Here is a 16,657-nt window from a genome sequence, read left to right as displayed (position 1 = left end):
GTTAGCCTTTTCTGTGCTCAACTTTCAAGATTTAAATACACGATTGTAGCGCCTGTGACTAAACAAAAGTGTGCAAGAATAATAGCATACGAGTGAAAAATTAATCTGCTCGAAGCTAGCGTTGTTATAAAACCAAAATACTGTGCAGAATAAATCTCGTATAATTAATCTTCCAAACAAATGAAATAACAGTTTGACGGTAACAGTCCGTTAATGCAACTTTCTGTCACTAGTATGATAATATCTGTTGCCTAAATAATACTACTTTCCCACACAAATCCCGTATTGGCTCTAGATATATGAATAACCAATAATTCTAGCTTTTCGTGATTCAATGCAAGTTAAACTTAAATGGCGGTCCATCGCGTACTTATGAATCTCGCAGGCTTACACCTCTGTTGACTCACTTCATATAACTTACCGACACACGAGTTAAATACTCACAAAATCCTGTTCCATTAAAGTAATGTTCTTCAAATAAGCAAGCTCTGTATTGTTATTCAAATATTCATATGGCAATCCATGGTTAAATATTCTCGCTTAAAGTGTACAGATCTGTTCTCTACAGTCAGCGATGAATGTAATTACACGTCAGCGATATAACCCTTGCCAGACTGATTACTGGTAATCTTTCTTTACTGTTGTAATTGTGGTCTTCAGTCCTGAGACTGATTTGACTCGGCTCTTCATGCTATTCTATCTTGTGCAAGCTTCTTCATCTCCCAGTACCTACTGCAACCTACATCCTTCTGAATCTGCTTAGTGTATTCATCTCTTGGTCTCCCTCTATGATTTTTACCCATCTCACTGCCCTCCAATGCTAAATTTGTGATCCCTTGATGCCTCAGAACATGTCCTACCAACCGATCCCTTCTTCTGGTCAAGTTGTGCCACAAACTTCTCTTCTCTCCAATCCTATTCAATACTTCCTCATTAGTTATGTGATCTACCCATCTAATCTTCAGCATTCTTCTGTAGCACCACATTTCGAAAGCTTCTATTCTCTTCTTGTCCAAGCTATTTATCGTCCATGTTTCATTTCCATACCTGGCTACACTCCATACAAATACTTTCAGAAATGACTTTCTGACACTTAAATCTATACTCGATGTTAACAAATTTCTCTTCTTCAGAAACGCTTTCCTTGCCATTGCCAGTCTACAATCATTGCGGAATGATTCGTAACATTAACTGTTCAAAATCTTATTTCAGTTTCTCAAATTATTCCTACTTTTCCTTCAGAATTACTTATTGTTGCTTTTTACACTCTTATTTGCAAATTATGTTTGTAATTAACAACTACTTCTTAATATTCTCTGGAGCGAGCATTGCGTTCTGCGCATATTGTCAACATTAAACCAGGATTGTCACGTGATTTCGGGACTTCGCTGTGCATGTGTGCTTCCTTCAGCATTTGAAGTATATAATATCAAGAAGTTTTGTTGGATTTCATCGTTTGTTGATAATGTAATAGCTATGGTGAATTACTGTTGTTACTACGGATGCAAAGAAAAATATGTGAAAGGGGGGATAGCAACTTTTCATGGGTACATACCATGTAGCTCTAATTCTAGTTATTATATTAGTAAGATACACTGTATATGTTAAAAATTTCGAGACGCATTATAATTAAGGCTTGATTTTGTAGGCCTGTTGTTCTACGATTTTATGACTACGTAACAGATATTACGGCCCGTACAAAAGCTTACAAACAATCGCTTCCTGTAGTAAATTTGCTAATGGAACAGGAAAGGGAATGGTTAGTTGTTTCAGCTAATACTATCCTCCATGCATTTATCAGTGACTTGGCGATTATGTATATATCTTACTCAGTCTACTATTTATATAATAAACTGGGAGCAAGTCCGTAAAATGCGTTAAATAAATACTTCAAAGTGTCACCAGTAAGAAAAATTGTGCTCTAAAAAAATGAGAAAATAAATACGGAGAAATAGCAGAAAAAAGGACGGATTAGCAGGGATATAATCGCTAATGTGTGGCAAATTCGGTGTTTTTCGGACACTTGCAAAAGTAGTAGCGTACTGTCAAGTCGTTTTGCAAGACTATCACTGCAAAAATGTACGTCAGGCTCTGTAATACTATAAAGTGCCGTATGATACCGAAAACTACCAAAAATCGAGTGGATCTGAATGGTGACACCTATCGCAAAGAAGCAGAATGCAATAGCACTTGCCCTTAAAAGTTATGTAGCTGGTTTATTCCCGGTATCAAATGGATACTGCTCCAATGTCTGCGCAACATACACTCCTGGAAATAGAAAAAAGAACACATTGACACCGGTGTGTCAGACCCACCATACTTGCTCCGGACACTGCGAGAGGGCTGTACAAGCAATGATCACACGCACGGCACAGCGGACACACCAGGAACCGCGGTGTTGGCCGTCGAATGGCGCTAGCTGCGCAGCATTTGTGCACCGCCGCCGTCAGTGTCAGCCAGTTTGCCGTGGCATACGGAGCTCCATCGCAGTCTTTAACACTGGTAGCATGCCGCGACAGCGTGGACGTGAACCGTATGTGCAGTTGACGGACTTTGAGCGAGGGCGTATAGTGGGCATGCGGGAGGCCGGGTGGACGTACCGCCGAATTGCTCAACACGTGGGGCGTGTTGTCGCCAGTGGTCGGCGGAAGGTGCACGTGCCCGTCGACCTGGGACCGGACCGCAGCTACGCACGGATGCACGCCAAGACCGTAGGATTCTACGCAGTGCCGTAGGGGACCGCACCGCCACTTCCCAGCAAATTAGGGACACTGTTGCTCCTGGGGTATCGGCGAGGACCATTCGCAACCGTCTCCATGAAGCTGGGCTACGGTCCCGCACACCGTTAGGCCGTCTTCCGCTCACGCCCCAACATCGTGCAGCCCGCCTCCAGTGGTGTCGCGACAGGCGTGAATGGAGGGACGAATGGAGACGTGTCGTCTTCAGCGATGACAGTCGCTTCTGCCTTGGTGCCAATGATGGTCGTATGCGTGTTTGGCGCCGTGCAGGTGAGCGCCACAATCAGGACTGCATACGACCGAGGCACACAGGGCCAACACCCGGCATCATGGTGTGGGAAGCGATCTCCTACACTGGCCGTACACCTCTGGTGATCGTCGAGGGGACACTGAATAGTGCACGGTACATCCAAACCGTCATCGAACCCATCGTTCTACCATTCCTAGACCGGCAAGGGAACTTGCTGTTCCAACAGGACAATGCACGTCCGCATGTATCCCGTGCCACCCAACGTGCTCTAGAAGGTGTAAGTCAACTACCCTGGCCAGCAAGATCTCCGGATCTGTCCCCCATAGAGCATGTTTGGGACTGGATGAAGCGTCGTCTCACACGGTCTGCACGTCCAGCACGAACGCTGGTCCAACTGAGGCGCCAGGTGGAAATGGCATGGCAAGCCGTTCCACAGGACTACATCCAGCATCTCTACGATCGTCTCCATGGGAGAATAGCAGCCTGCATTGCTGCGAAAGGTGGATATACACTGTACTAGTGCCGACATTGTGCATGCTCAGTTGCCTGTGTCTATGTGCCTGTGGTTCCGTCAGTGTGATCATGTGACGTATCTGACCCCAGGAAGGTGTCAATAAAGTTTCCCCTTCCTGGGACAATGAATTCACGGTGTTCTTATTTCAATTTCCAGGAGTGTATATAAATATTCCACGACACGTACGAAAAGAATCTGCCTGTAGTAGGGATGTAGTGACATTTGAAATATACAGGACGCTATGCGAACAAACACACGACGTCCCGAGATCACGTGACCAGGCCGGCAATGTATGTTGACAACACAAAATCTGTTCTGCGCATGTGAATGGTCACTCCAGAGATATTTGCTGTATGGTTGTTCCACAGGCTCTTAAACTTCCTGACGGCCGTTGTGACCATGCGGTTCTAGGCGCTTCAGTCCGGAACCGCGCGGCCGCTACGTCGCAGGTTCGAATCCTACTTAAACCTAACTAACCTAAGGAATCACACACATCCATGCCCGAGGCAGGATTCGAACCTGCGACTATAGCGGTCGCGCGGTTCCAGACAGTAGCGCCTAGAACTGTTCGGCCACCCCGGCCGGCTTCAAACAAAAATGACATGTCACGAGGGCTAAAACTCCATGACACGCGGACTAAATATCACTAAAATAAATAAAAATAAACCAAACTCTGAAATTTAACAGGTTAGGATACAGAGTCACTTCAGGCATTGGACCAACATATCGCGCAAACTGAAGATGTTATTTTAAGCCGCTTGTAACTTTCTATTCAAAGTAGATAGACCAGCTGTATTTGCCCAGTCAAATGGTTCCATTGTTATTGGTTCAGTTTCACTGAGGACAAAATTAAACCTTGAAATGTGAGTCGCAAAATTCAATCATTAACCGCTGTTACCATATAACTGTCCGCCCACTTGCTCGTAGTTCTGTAAAAAAATTCACGTAACCATGCAATGGAGGTACATTTCCCACAAACCCATAACAGTACCACCATATATCCAAAAGCTTCGGCTCAGACAACTGCCGACTGCCTAACGAACGATTGACTCTCAGATCAAGAGTGAACTACCCATCTCTCAAGCTGACCATACTGACGTTAATTTCATTCGGAATCATTTTACGAGCAAATGAACAGCGTTTTTCTCCACCTTTAACAATCAAGTCGTTTTTATTCGCAACCACCCGCTGGTGCCGGTGAGGGTAGCTCCGCGGTTATTTATTCCGTGCGGCCCTGGGTTCTGCATTGCTGCAAACCACCTTCTGGTCACTGTACGACTGCATTACATACTCTCCACAATTTCAGCATTATAGAAGAAACACATATGAAAAACATAGGACACACACAACGCGCTTGTAAGTTCTTGCTTCTGCTACAGTTGATCACCAACGGGGCTGAAGCGTCGAAATCGGATGTAAAATTTGCTCTTGAAAATTTTGGACCCTTGCTGACTCCTCTCTTCCCTTCCACGCTTACCTAATCCCCACCATGCTTTCTACGAGGTAGAGTGTCTGGCCAGTAGCCTGTAGGCAACAACGTGTGTTTAGACTTGCAGGAAAATTAAAGAAATGAGAGCGGGGGAAAAGTTCGGACTCGCGACCTCGTTTTAAATAAGGTCATAATAAAAGCCGCGGTACCGCCTTCAACTGGTTCGGTGCAAAGATAAACTCACTCAACGCTGAAATAAGCTCGAGAGCACCGTGATAACGATGGGCGAGAGAAATTTCGAATCGGGACGGCAAGCCTGACTGCTAAGTTGCGTACGTGTTCGCATTCCCCGCGAAACGCTGGCGCATACCGGCCAGCCTCTTCGACTCAGCTGTGCTTGTTGGCCTTGGAGCAGCTGACGCAAATCAACATGGAGCTCCGATTCAGGCGCCACAACGATGTTCGACTGGCTTACCCGTCGCGTGTTGCAACGTTCCGAAAGCAGGGTTCCTCGTTTCTAGTTGGTCGAGCATTTAGGAAGTTTTTAAAGTTATTCATATTGGACACCATTTTCTGTATCGCGCATTGCCTGTGTAACGTGACGTCGTGCTTCCGGGGTCTCCTAAGAATGTCAGTGTAATAAGCCGATTTGTAATAAGTCGAATCTAAAGTAAGTTTAGTGTACTTGGCCTAGGACGGTGAAACCGCTGTATGATTTCCCATACGATCTGCACTACTTGCCAGACCAAAAATCGATACCATATATCTCACATGTGCAGCCAACTCTTACGTTTTACACTAGTGGGGTACATCCGGCAACGTCACTCATTACTTTTTTGCTGTTCCAATGGTTTCATTTTGTTTTTAACTCTCGTAACGCGCCCACTCATTTGCTAAGTGTCTAATAATTAAAATAATATGCGAGACGACGTATAGCGTGAGCTCGTATCTACATCTGTACTGGACAAACTATGCTAGCATGTGCTGCAGGGGGGGGGGGGGGGGGGGGAGGAGGGAGAATTACTTATGGTACCACTGCCCCGACCCCTCCCAATCCACATTTTTTTTTTTCTGTCTGTTCCATCCGGTTCTTTTGATTTAGTTTTCCTATCGTTACCCGCTGATCAGGAAAATATTTCCGTTTACTCTAAATTCCGTAGCTTACCCAAAATAAATTTCGCTACATTCTATTGCACCAGCTTATCCACGGAAATCAGTTGTCGAACTGACTCAGCTGTTTTTCAAGAGTGACATGGACACGATCAGAAAGAACTTGAACCTTTTTGGGAAACTTGATGTGATTGTAGTTTGTTCCCGTGAGGAAAAGTGCTCGGTGAAATGGGTGGCCGTCTCTGTTTACCGGAAGATAGCCGGCGTTTTCAACGATTTGATAAGGAAAGAATTTCCTGCAGGAGCCAGGCCGGCATTGTAGCGAAGTCAGACTGGAAGCCTCAACATCTGCATCAGTTCTCTGCCAACCACCTGACAAATGTGGCGGAGTGTACTTCCGGTACCTCTATCAACCAAAAACCCATCCCAGTGCCTCTCGCGAATGCCACGCGGGAGGAACGATTGTCGGTAAGCCTCTGCATTAGCTCTGCTTTCTCGCCGTACTCATTTCTCGAGATGTATGTGGAAGGAAGTAATATGTTGTCCGACTCTTCCTGGAAAGCACTCTCGCGAAATTTGAATACTAAACCTCTCCGTGCTGCACAACGCCTCTCTTTTGACGTCTGCATTTGGAGTTTGCTGAGCATCTCTGCAACGCTCTCTCACCGACTGAGCGATCCTGTGACGAAACGAGCCGCTCATCTTCTTTGTCGCTTCTGTCAATCCTACCTGGTAGGGTCCCAGATTGGCAAACAACCCTTAGTTACAGCGTCGCTTATCTCAAATGAATACACCTTTTGTTAAATGGAAGTGGATATACAGTACGCTGTGAAAGAGATCTCAGCTGCGCTGTGATATGTCACATTAATGCCGGCCTCGGACCACTGATTTGACACTGTGACCTCTGCATACTGAAGTTGCCCTCGTCTCGTCACAGGAGTCATTCCATCAGTCATAGATAAACACTGAAGACGCCAGTGTATTTGTAGCACCGTTTTCTATTTTTATCAATACCGTGAGGAGAGTATCAGTGCCACAGAGACTAACGGAAATTAACTGGTTCTGCTGACCAATGTGCCGAAATTCTTAACTATCTATAAAACTTCCCTAGTAAAATTGACGTCTCAGAGGCGGGGTAGCGTTATTATGAATTACTGATTAGGGAAATGATAACAGCTATTCCTTGCACCGTAACGTATGTAGAAGTGAACATCTTGTTGAAATTTAGCTTTTAAGTAAATATAAACTGAACTTATCAGTTCACTAGTTGGATATGGTTGGTCTTTTGCGAAGAACTGTTCTTAATAAAGTTTTATGGATCTATTAGCAATATTGTTTCGTATGAGATCACAAAATTTCACGGTTACTGTACCTGGTAGCTAAAGTTTTACTACGACTGCATAAACTGCTTATTGTACGGTCGAATGATCTAAACTGTGTTTGTAGTGTATGCAGAGATATTTTTGTATGTATATCAGTCATGAAGCTATATATAAAACTATACTGAATTTTAACAATCTGATATATTCTTAAATCCAAGCAAACACATCTTGTACCTACGTCAGCAGTACAAAGATAGAAATGACATTAATGGTAAATAAAGTAGATGGTTATGAGAGATGCTTTTTCTTTAGTAACTGTGAAAGAGCAAAGGTTAGGTTATATATACATGTATATGAATACGCGGTGTCTGTTCTTTCGGACATGTCCGAAGAAGCAGGAACTCACGTGGAATCAGCAGCTGTAATACGTATTATGTAAACTGAAGATGGAAGGGAGATAGGAAATGAAAGTGAAGGAACTCTTTGTATTATCTGCGTCGGGACTTTCTGCAGTCAGCGGCGACGAGTAAAAATGAGTGCCAGATCAAACCCGGGACTCCCGGAGTAATGTGGATGGTTTTTCAGGCGGTTTTCCGTCTGCTTCGGCGAATGCGGGCTGGTTCCCCTTATTCCGCCTCAGTTACACTATGTCGGTGATTTCTGTGCAAACACCGTTTCCACGTACGCATGCACCATTAATTACTCTACCACGCAAACACTTCAGGTTACACTCGTCTGGTATGAGACGTTCCCGAGGGTTGGGGGGGGGGGGGGGTTGCACTGGGTGCGGAACCGCACAATAACCCTGGGTTCGGTGTGGGTCGGCGGTGGGGTGGGCGGACTGCTGTGGGGTTGTGAACCGCTGAGGGCTGTGGCGGGACGAAGCCTCTCGTCGTTTCTAGGTCTCCGGTTTAATACATACATACACCCCTCGGCCGACCCAGATTCGCACCTACCGCCACCTATCCCCAGTCCGCGTCCATTTCCCCTTTGTCCGAAAGAACACGCCACGGATTCATATATGTGATTCGCGTGGAAAGGCTGTGAAACCACCACCTTCGGTGCCAATGCACAGTTACGTTCAACTTCCTGTGGGAATCTCAAAGTATCAAGCAAGGAGCACATGGACGGGAACTGCGAATAGGCTGCACGTGAATGTGGGTCGACCGAGGGGCGTACCAAGATAGTCGGCGTAATTGATATAAACACTCTGTCCGGCTTGTGCTGTGGTTAATGCAACTAACTAGCAAGCGGGAGATCCCGGGCTCGAATCTCGGTCCGCACACATTTTCACTTGTCTGCACTGTCTCCGCGTAAAGTCCCGATGCAGCTTATATCATGAACTCCCTCCATTTCCTTTACTATCTCCTCCCCCTTTTCACTTTCAATTTACGTGAGATACACATGCTTTGTGAGTGTCACGGTTTGTGTTTCCAGGTTGACTTTTTCACTCCGTAGCGGCGTGTGATCTGTTCTGTTAAACTTCCTGTGGGATTAAAACTGTGTTACGATCCGGGGTTCGAACCGGGAACCTTGCCTTATTCGGAGAGTGCTCTTAACGGCTGAACTACCCAGGCGGATTGAGCATCTGCTGTCACAGGAGAACTTACGTGAAGTTTGGAATGTTAGAGACAGGTACTAACACGTGACACTGTGAGATGAGTCTGAGGGGAATCGTCAGATGTGCCTGGATAGCTCACTCGGTAAGTGTATTGCCGGGGAAAGGCAAGGTTATGGGTCCGAGTCCGGGTCTGACATGCAAATTTAATCTGCCAGGAAATTTCATGATGATGTGTACGTTTGCCGCCTCCGTTGTGGTAAAGATAATATGTTTGTGAATGTCGAGCCTTGAAAAGGTTGAACTTGTGATGGCGACTGAGTGTGGGTTCTTTGTTGTGTTGCAGCGCTGAAGCCTGGCGAGATCCACGAGCCCTTTCTGCCCTTCCTGGAAACGCTGAAGGTGTCGCAAGTACTGCTAGATGTAAGTATGCTTCCTCGCCTAATTAGCCAACAATATGCAAACATCTCTGACAGTACAAAGACACGCGAAACAGTAAGTTAGATCGTCCAACCGCTCAGATTTTCGTGATGCTTTGCCAGAAACGTCTGTCTATTTCTTTTCGCTTTGCGCAGTAAGTGGATTTATTAAAGATGTAGTTTCGAGTTGTGGGAAAGTGATTATCTGACATGTTTAGATCAGGCGCAAATGAGACATACGTGGCGGAACGTGGGGCAGTGCTGCGCGAGTTTTCGTGGTTGGAGATTTTTGTACTACTGCGCGAGTTGTGGCGCGGGCCAGGACGACACTGTACCACCGCTTCCGGTTGAAACTGAAGTGTCTCTCTCGGGCACTGAGAATCCCCCAAACTCAAGAATCCGGGACACCTTGACCTCACGGTGAAGCACAAGACAGCACTTCATCGTTGACACCTCTTAATACCTCCATGGACGTGCTTGTGTTTCAATGACTGGACCTTACTTCAGCTATGTTTACATCTGCACTCGTCAAGCTGCCTTACCCTGTGTGTCAGAGCGTACCTCTTGTGCCAGTAAGTTACGTTTCCCCTTTTCTTGTCCCATTCGTCAATGCTGCGTGGGAGGAACAGGCTGCCGACAAACTTACGTATGAGATCTGATTCTCTTGATTTTTTGTCGACGTGGTCATTTCTCGAGACGCATGTGGGAGGAACGAATGTATTGGCAACTCTTCTTTGGACCTACACTCTCTGAATTATAACAGCAACCGTGTTACACAACGCATCTCTTGTAGCATCTGCCACTGGAGGTTTTTTGAGCGTTTCTGTTAACTTTCTCGCGGCTAGTAACGTTCCCGTGACGAAACTGCTGCTCTACTTTGTATCTTCTATGTCTCTTCTGTTAATCGTGCTTTGTGAGGTTCCTTGAACGGTGAACGGTACTGAAGGATACATTTCCGTAAGATTGTCCCAATGGCACTCAGTCTGGCATCTGCTTTTCTGACAATTTATTTTATACGCTTATTTCACTTTGCTACTGCGGATGGTAGCACACCCAGGTATTTTACTGTTGTTGTTTCCAGTGATTTGTCACGAATAGCGTAATTGAACAGTAATGAATCTCGTCGCATATTCAAACACAATGTGTTAAATTTATTTAAGTGCACAGTGAAGTGTCAACCGTTTTCCTGCCAATCCCTGCAATTGATAAACATTGCCGACAATTTTCCTAATTAAGTTTTTACATCTAAATAAGCAATGCTAGTTCTCTCTTATATATAACCGTTTTTAAAATATACACAGAAAGAAGCTGACGACCCAGTTTAATTAATTCGTTGGTGCTCTTTATATTTGTTCTGTAAGTTTTAGCTCCTTGCTTTGCGTTTACATGCACAATCTACACACTTTGACATTCGTCTTGTGGCCGACTTACGTGTTTGTTTACGTCGGAAACCACATCTAAAGTTGTTCCAATTTTCATGCACATGCGGAAAATATTTATGAAGTCATTTGTGTTTACAGGTTTAATATTGCTGTCTTTAACATATCATGCGTTCTTCTGTACGACGAGAACAGAATGAAAGTAGGTGCACCCAACTATTATACATGAATACAGAACTCGGGAAACGTAGTGCGAAAGGGATTGCATATGGTAGCTGCACCGTTCGAAATGCAGTCGACAAAGTCGTCGTATTGACAAAGATATGAATGTATTACACCACATGATGATCTGTGAAAAGCCGAAATGCGTATTGGCGTAAGTAAATCTATGTAAAAATTAGCTGGTTGTTGTATATCTTCAAGTAATTTAATCCACACCTACGGAGCCCAACCACCATTCTCATGGATAAATTAATGTTGCACAATTTTCTTTATCACATATCATAAGAGCTGGTCCAGAATAATACACAGGCTGGTGTTGCTGATCTGAGCGGTGTTAAATGCACGACGTGCGGTGTGTAATTTTTGACACCCATCTATAGTGCAGGGAATATGTCAGAGTTCCGTTATAAAAGGCTCTATGACTGGTTAAGTGTTCATAATGTAACAACTTGCAAACCAGATTGAAGTACATGCAAAGCAATTCAACAGCGAGATAATGGAAATGCAGTATTTTGCGTGTCGTACAGTCGTGAGCTCCGTACACACTCTTAGTGTTCGGTCTCACTGCCTTCACTCAACAGATCCAACATAGTGCAGCACAATTTTTTTATTTCTCCAAGAATACTTCAGCTTGTTCTTGTGTCGATCTCTCCTAATTATGCAGGCAACCCTCGCGCTTTCTGTGTTTGAAGCATTTGTATGCAGAAAGCGCTGCAGTTTTGTACGAGGTATCTCTTCTCTCTCGCGAGTGCAGTCAACATATTCGACGCACGAGATGTCGTATAAGATTTGCCCCCCTATGCAGTAGCGAGTATTAGGCGACGCATAGAGATGGGTCGCACGCCCGAAGCCGTGAGAGGATCTTCTTCTGCCAGCATGACGTATAAAAATTCTCCCTGGAACACTGTTTTTCTTCTTGCACATCATACGAACTCAGAAGACAAGAGCAGTGCGTTTACGTTAGGTCGATACGAAGAAGCGAGATAAGACGGTACTTGTGACCTGCGTCTGCAAAGTGCCTCTAGCAGGGAGATATTCAGCTGCTCGCCTGCGCTCCTGTTTCTTAACGCTTTTACCTTGCGTCGTATCTTCCTGTCCCTCCACGATCAGAATTGCAAATTATCTGTCGATTGGCGGCGCTCTTCGCGGCGATGGAGTAGTTTTTCAATCTATCTGCGCTCCATCGGTATTCTATTATCAATGCCCCACTCGATATAGTTAAATTGCCTGAACGAAGGGCAGCGGAATTAACGGCCTCAGTTGTGATTTGAAAATTGCGGCAGACTCCTGTAAATTTTTTGTCACGCTTATTTTTTTTAATCGCTAGCCCTCGGTACTCCAGATATATTTTGTGACTAATTTTTATAAATGTTGTACAGTCGAGCAGTCTGGCTATCTGCACTTTATAGTCCTTACATTTTATACATCTGTGTCTGCGCCTTTCTTTTCTTTTCACCTACCGCTATTTAATTACTCCTTTCCCGAAATCTGTTTTATGCTGTCAAGTTTTACAAGACTTCACGAGAGATTATTTTCTTTACTTTTCGAATAAAAATTCTTATTTTAGCTCAGTAAATCACATTGTTACAGCAGACTGTTCGTAAAGTCGAACTTCAATTGCTTAATCTTGTTTCTACCATTCAATTACCGTGCATTGCACTTCGTAGAGAAACAATTTTGTAAGTGTATGTATGCGAATACTATGTTTTTTCCAGGTTTCGCGTGCTTAATCTGGACACATTAAAAAATGTTTCCTTGTTTTACAATTTCAGTACCTTTCACAGTTCTGTCTTGTGAGAGAAACTGGAGTATTGAGAACAGAACCTCTGAGTATCCCAGTTTTCTGATTACTGACCAGCGTTTTGTTTCCGTCTCAGACGCTACTCGTAGCTGTTTTATTTCTAAGAGAGTGTAAGAAACAAGTTCACAATCATGACGAGTCACAAATGTTTTTTACAGACACAGCATGACGTTTTTAGCGGTTGCAACCGTCATCTTCGGGTAGTTCCGGTTTCCACTTTATTAGCAGCGTATGCGCTGCCTTCAATCTGGGTGGTAACGTATTAATACTACTGTCGCAAACACTAAAATTACGAAGTGCAGTTGAAAATCTCACTGGGAGAATTTTGGAGAAGGTCAACATTTAATTAAATACTTGCTTCTATTTTCTAGGTGCATTAAGATACCTCAACGAAGAAGCTGTAAATGAGTCGTAGAAGTCGACAACGAGGTCATTAGAGACGGAGCACAAACTCGGGTTAGGGAAATATGGGGAAGGAAAGCGACTGTGCCCTTTCGTAGGAACCATCCCGGCATTTGCCTTACGCGTCTTAGGGAAATCACGAGAAACGAAAATCAGGGTGGCCGGGCGCGGATTTGAACAGTCGTCCACCGGAATGCGATTCCAGTGCGCTGATCACTGCACCACCCACCTCGGTTAAATCAGTCGCATGCTAGTGTTAGCTGGAAAACTCACCGTAGTAGGATAAGCTGCCTAATTGAAAAGGTTTTCTTTCTTCCCGGCGATTGACGCTATTCCTTCGCGAAGTGTGAGTTTTGTCGCAAGTGCAGATGACTGTGACAAGTACATGACGAGTTTCAGTGTGGTCTCTCTGCTGTTGATGAAGGCGAGAGAGAGGAATAGTGAGAGAAACCTGCGTCCTGTTCATTGCGTACTCCGCTCGCATCGTTGAAAGGTGACCGCCAAACGTTAAATCCCCATTCGAAGGGTGAAAACCGCAATGTCTCGCTCGTGAGGTTTGTAATGTTGCCCAGGACAGTGGCGCCAAGTTTAGTGGTGAGGAAATGTGCGCCGCCACGGAGACAGATGCGGATGCTGTAGATAAGTTGAGGACGAGTACTACGTGACTCTGAGGGTTAAAACCTAGAAAAGCGCCTCGTAGTTCGTACAAAATAATTTATAATAGGTTATAAACTAATTTATGGTAGGTTACGAATGTCAGCTTTCCTAATAACGAGTGGCAGTCCATTGTTCCCCAGGAGCGAAAACCAGACACTGGCGTCTAGTGCGAAGGCGATGCTCTAGCGTTCCATTGGGTTCAGGTCGGGACTCTGAGCAAGACAGTCCGTTTCAGGAATGCTACTGCCCACCTGCCACTCCCTCACATATGCTGATTTAAAACAGTGTGCGTTGTGATGCTGGTACAAACAATAATCGTCCCAGAACTATTCGTCTACTGTACGCAGTTGGCCTCCTCAGTGCAATAAAACATTTCATATCCTTCTGCAGGTATCGTTTTCTTAATCGTAAGCGACCATGCCTCAACCACGAAAACCACCCGCATAGCATAACACCGCCTCCTCCGTGCCTCACTGTGGGCACTACACAAGATGGCAGGTATCGTTCTCCAGCCATTCGCCAAACCCAAACCCTTTCATCACATTGCCACTGGATATAACGTCCAGATCAGTCGTATCCAGTGTCCAGTGGCGTCTCTCTTTACACGTTCTCAATCGTCGCTTATCACTGAGTACAGAAATGTGTGGCTTATGAGGAGTTGCTCGACCACTGAACTCCATTCTTTTTAACTTCCTACGCACAGCCAGTGTGCTAGCTGGAGTGGGGCTAGCACTTTGGAGCTCATGAGCAACTCCTTCTATTTATTCCAAGCGGTATTTTACTCCTTCCTTCGCAATGCTCGGCGGTACCTGTCCGTCAGTATATGAGGTCTCCCTGATCTCGATTGAGCTGTGATTGTGCCTTCGCGTTTCCACTTCGTAATCGCAGGTACCTACAGTCTCTCAGGCAGCTTCAGAAGCATTGAAATGTCTCTAATGGATTTGTGACTCAGGTGACATCCTGATAGATCCATTCTGCTGTTATTGCTTCTTTACTCACACCACAATACTCCCCGCATTCTTTTATGCTACCGGGTCTGACATTTAGTGGTCAGTTCCGCGTTACACAAGCAGCCACGGCTCAGTCAGCCGGAGAAACTTACGCACAATAAATGTCGAAACACACAAGAAATGAAGGCGAGTGAGAAAGAGAAATGATGCCACGGCGGCAATAAAACATTTGGCGCACCTTATCGGTATCTTCGTAATATCTATTGAGTAAATGCCTGCCAGACATTATAAAGCGGCAGTATGGCCGTGAGCTGTTCGATGGTGTGTTAAGTTGATTGCGGTTGACGAGCAGTGAATGCTTTAACGATTTGCTCTTTGAAAACCGGTTGCTTTGCGTGGTTTCATCACTCGGCTATACTGCTACGACATGGCGCCTTCACTGCCGTTCCATGTCCCCCGTATGCTGCAGTATCCACTGTGGAAACGCGTGTCGACTCCTACGCAGATGTTCAAGAAGTGGGCACGTCAGGGCCACTGCTAACTTCGGATGCTATTTAAAACACCAGCTCCCAAAGAAAACAGTCGATAGACCAAAGTGGCACTACTTTTAAGGCCAACTTAATCGCGTCTTTTCAGTTATGGAAGGACCACCCTCGGAGGCCATCCTCACCTCGCAGGTGTATCGCTGCAGGATAAAGCGTTCAAGATTTTACAAATTTTTGTTTTAACGGAAGTTTCTATCTCAGCAACAATAGTAACTTTTTAATACGACTACGTACTGCCGGCCGTCTAGCGGTTCTAGGCGCTCAGTCCGGAGTCGCGCGACTGCTACGGTCGCAGGTTCGAATCCTGCCTCGGGCATGGATGTGTGTGATGTCCTTAGGTTAGTTAGGTTTAAGTAGTTCGAAGTTCTAGGCGACTGATGACCATAGATGTTAAGTCCCAGAGTGCTCAGAGCTATTTGAAACACTTTTTTTTGACTACTTACTAACTGAAACGAATCCGAAAGATATGTCTGTGCCTATCATCCTTAACATTTCCCGGCCGACCTCGCATCTCTTGTACAATTGATAAGCAAGTTTTCCCGCTCCTCACTTACGGAGGTTTTTGAATTAATTTCTAGCTTTAAGTTCGTAATTTGTAATGTATTGCCATTATGTGGCTTCTGATTTCTAACCTTTTATTCGTCCTACTCTCGCGTCCGTCGGCCGTCGTAATTTAATTTATTATTTATTACAGAAATTGATTGGTAATGGTGTGATTGTTGCCGACTTATGTGTTGGACCTTAATCAAAATGATATTTCATTCAATTTTGATTTACAATTAAATGTTTTTGTGAAGTCCTCTTTTTTAACAATATTAATCTTCAGTGGAAATTATTTGTTACGTTAATGAACGTCAGACTCGCTGAATCTTAAAACATGAGCATATAAGTTGAACAATGGAATAAACTTTTCTTAATTTCCCCGGCTAGTCCACTTTAAAGCAAAAAACGTTAGTTGTTAATTACGATTGCGGCCCACACGCGCACGAGAGTATTTTTTCTTACCTCCGTTAACTATTGCATGTAGTCGGAGTCCTGGCTCTTGTTTTTGGCTGTTGTATTGAAAATAAGAATCTTAAGCTACGTATTTTCTGTAACGTCGGGCGGCTGTGGAGAAAAATGGATATTATGTTAATAGCGGGAGAGTTTTTCTCTTCCTCTAATTTATATAAGTTAATATCGCCACGTAATGACGTCGTTGGCAAGAATCTTAAGCTACGTATTTTCTGTAACGTCGGGCGGCTGTGGAGAAAAATGAATATTATGTTAGTAGCGGGAGAGTTTTTCACTTCCTCTAATTTATATAAGTTAATATCGCCACGTAATGACGTCGTTGGCTGTATCGGTCACTGCCACTGTTG

At 44.6% G+C, this 16,657-nt stretch overlaps 1 protein-coding gene across 14 annotated transcripts in view; it reads left to right on the top strand.

The window, feature by feature from the left end:
• LOC126267043 (uncharacterized) overlaps window positions 1-16,657 on the top strand; it is a 1,079,001-nt gene that overhangs the window by 895,211 nt on the left and 167,133 nt on the right. For all 14 annotated transcript variants that reach the window (XM_049971866.1, XM_049971859.1, XM_049971858.1 and 11 more), the window contains one exon: window positions 9,268-9,344. In XM_049971866.1, coding sequence (XP_049827823.1) covers window positions 9,268-9,344 — 77 coding nt within the window. The remainder of the gene's footprint in view (window positions 1-9,267; window positions 9,345-16,657) is intronic.

The sequence above is a fragment of the Schistocerca gregaria genome, chromosome 4, assembly GCF_023897955.1.
Source record: "Schistocerca gregaria isolate iqSchGreg1 chromosome 4, iqSchGreg1.2, whole genome shotgun sequence".
Classification (NCBI taxonomy): Eukaryota; Metazoa; Arthropoda; class Insecta; order Orthoptera; family Acrididae; genus Schistocerca; species Schistocerca gregaria.
Note: the sequence above shows the minus strand (reverse complement) of the source record. Positions and strands in the feature narration are given on the sequence as shown.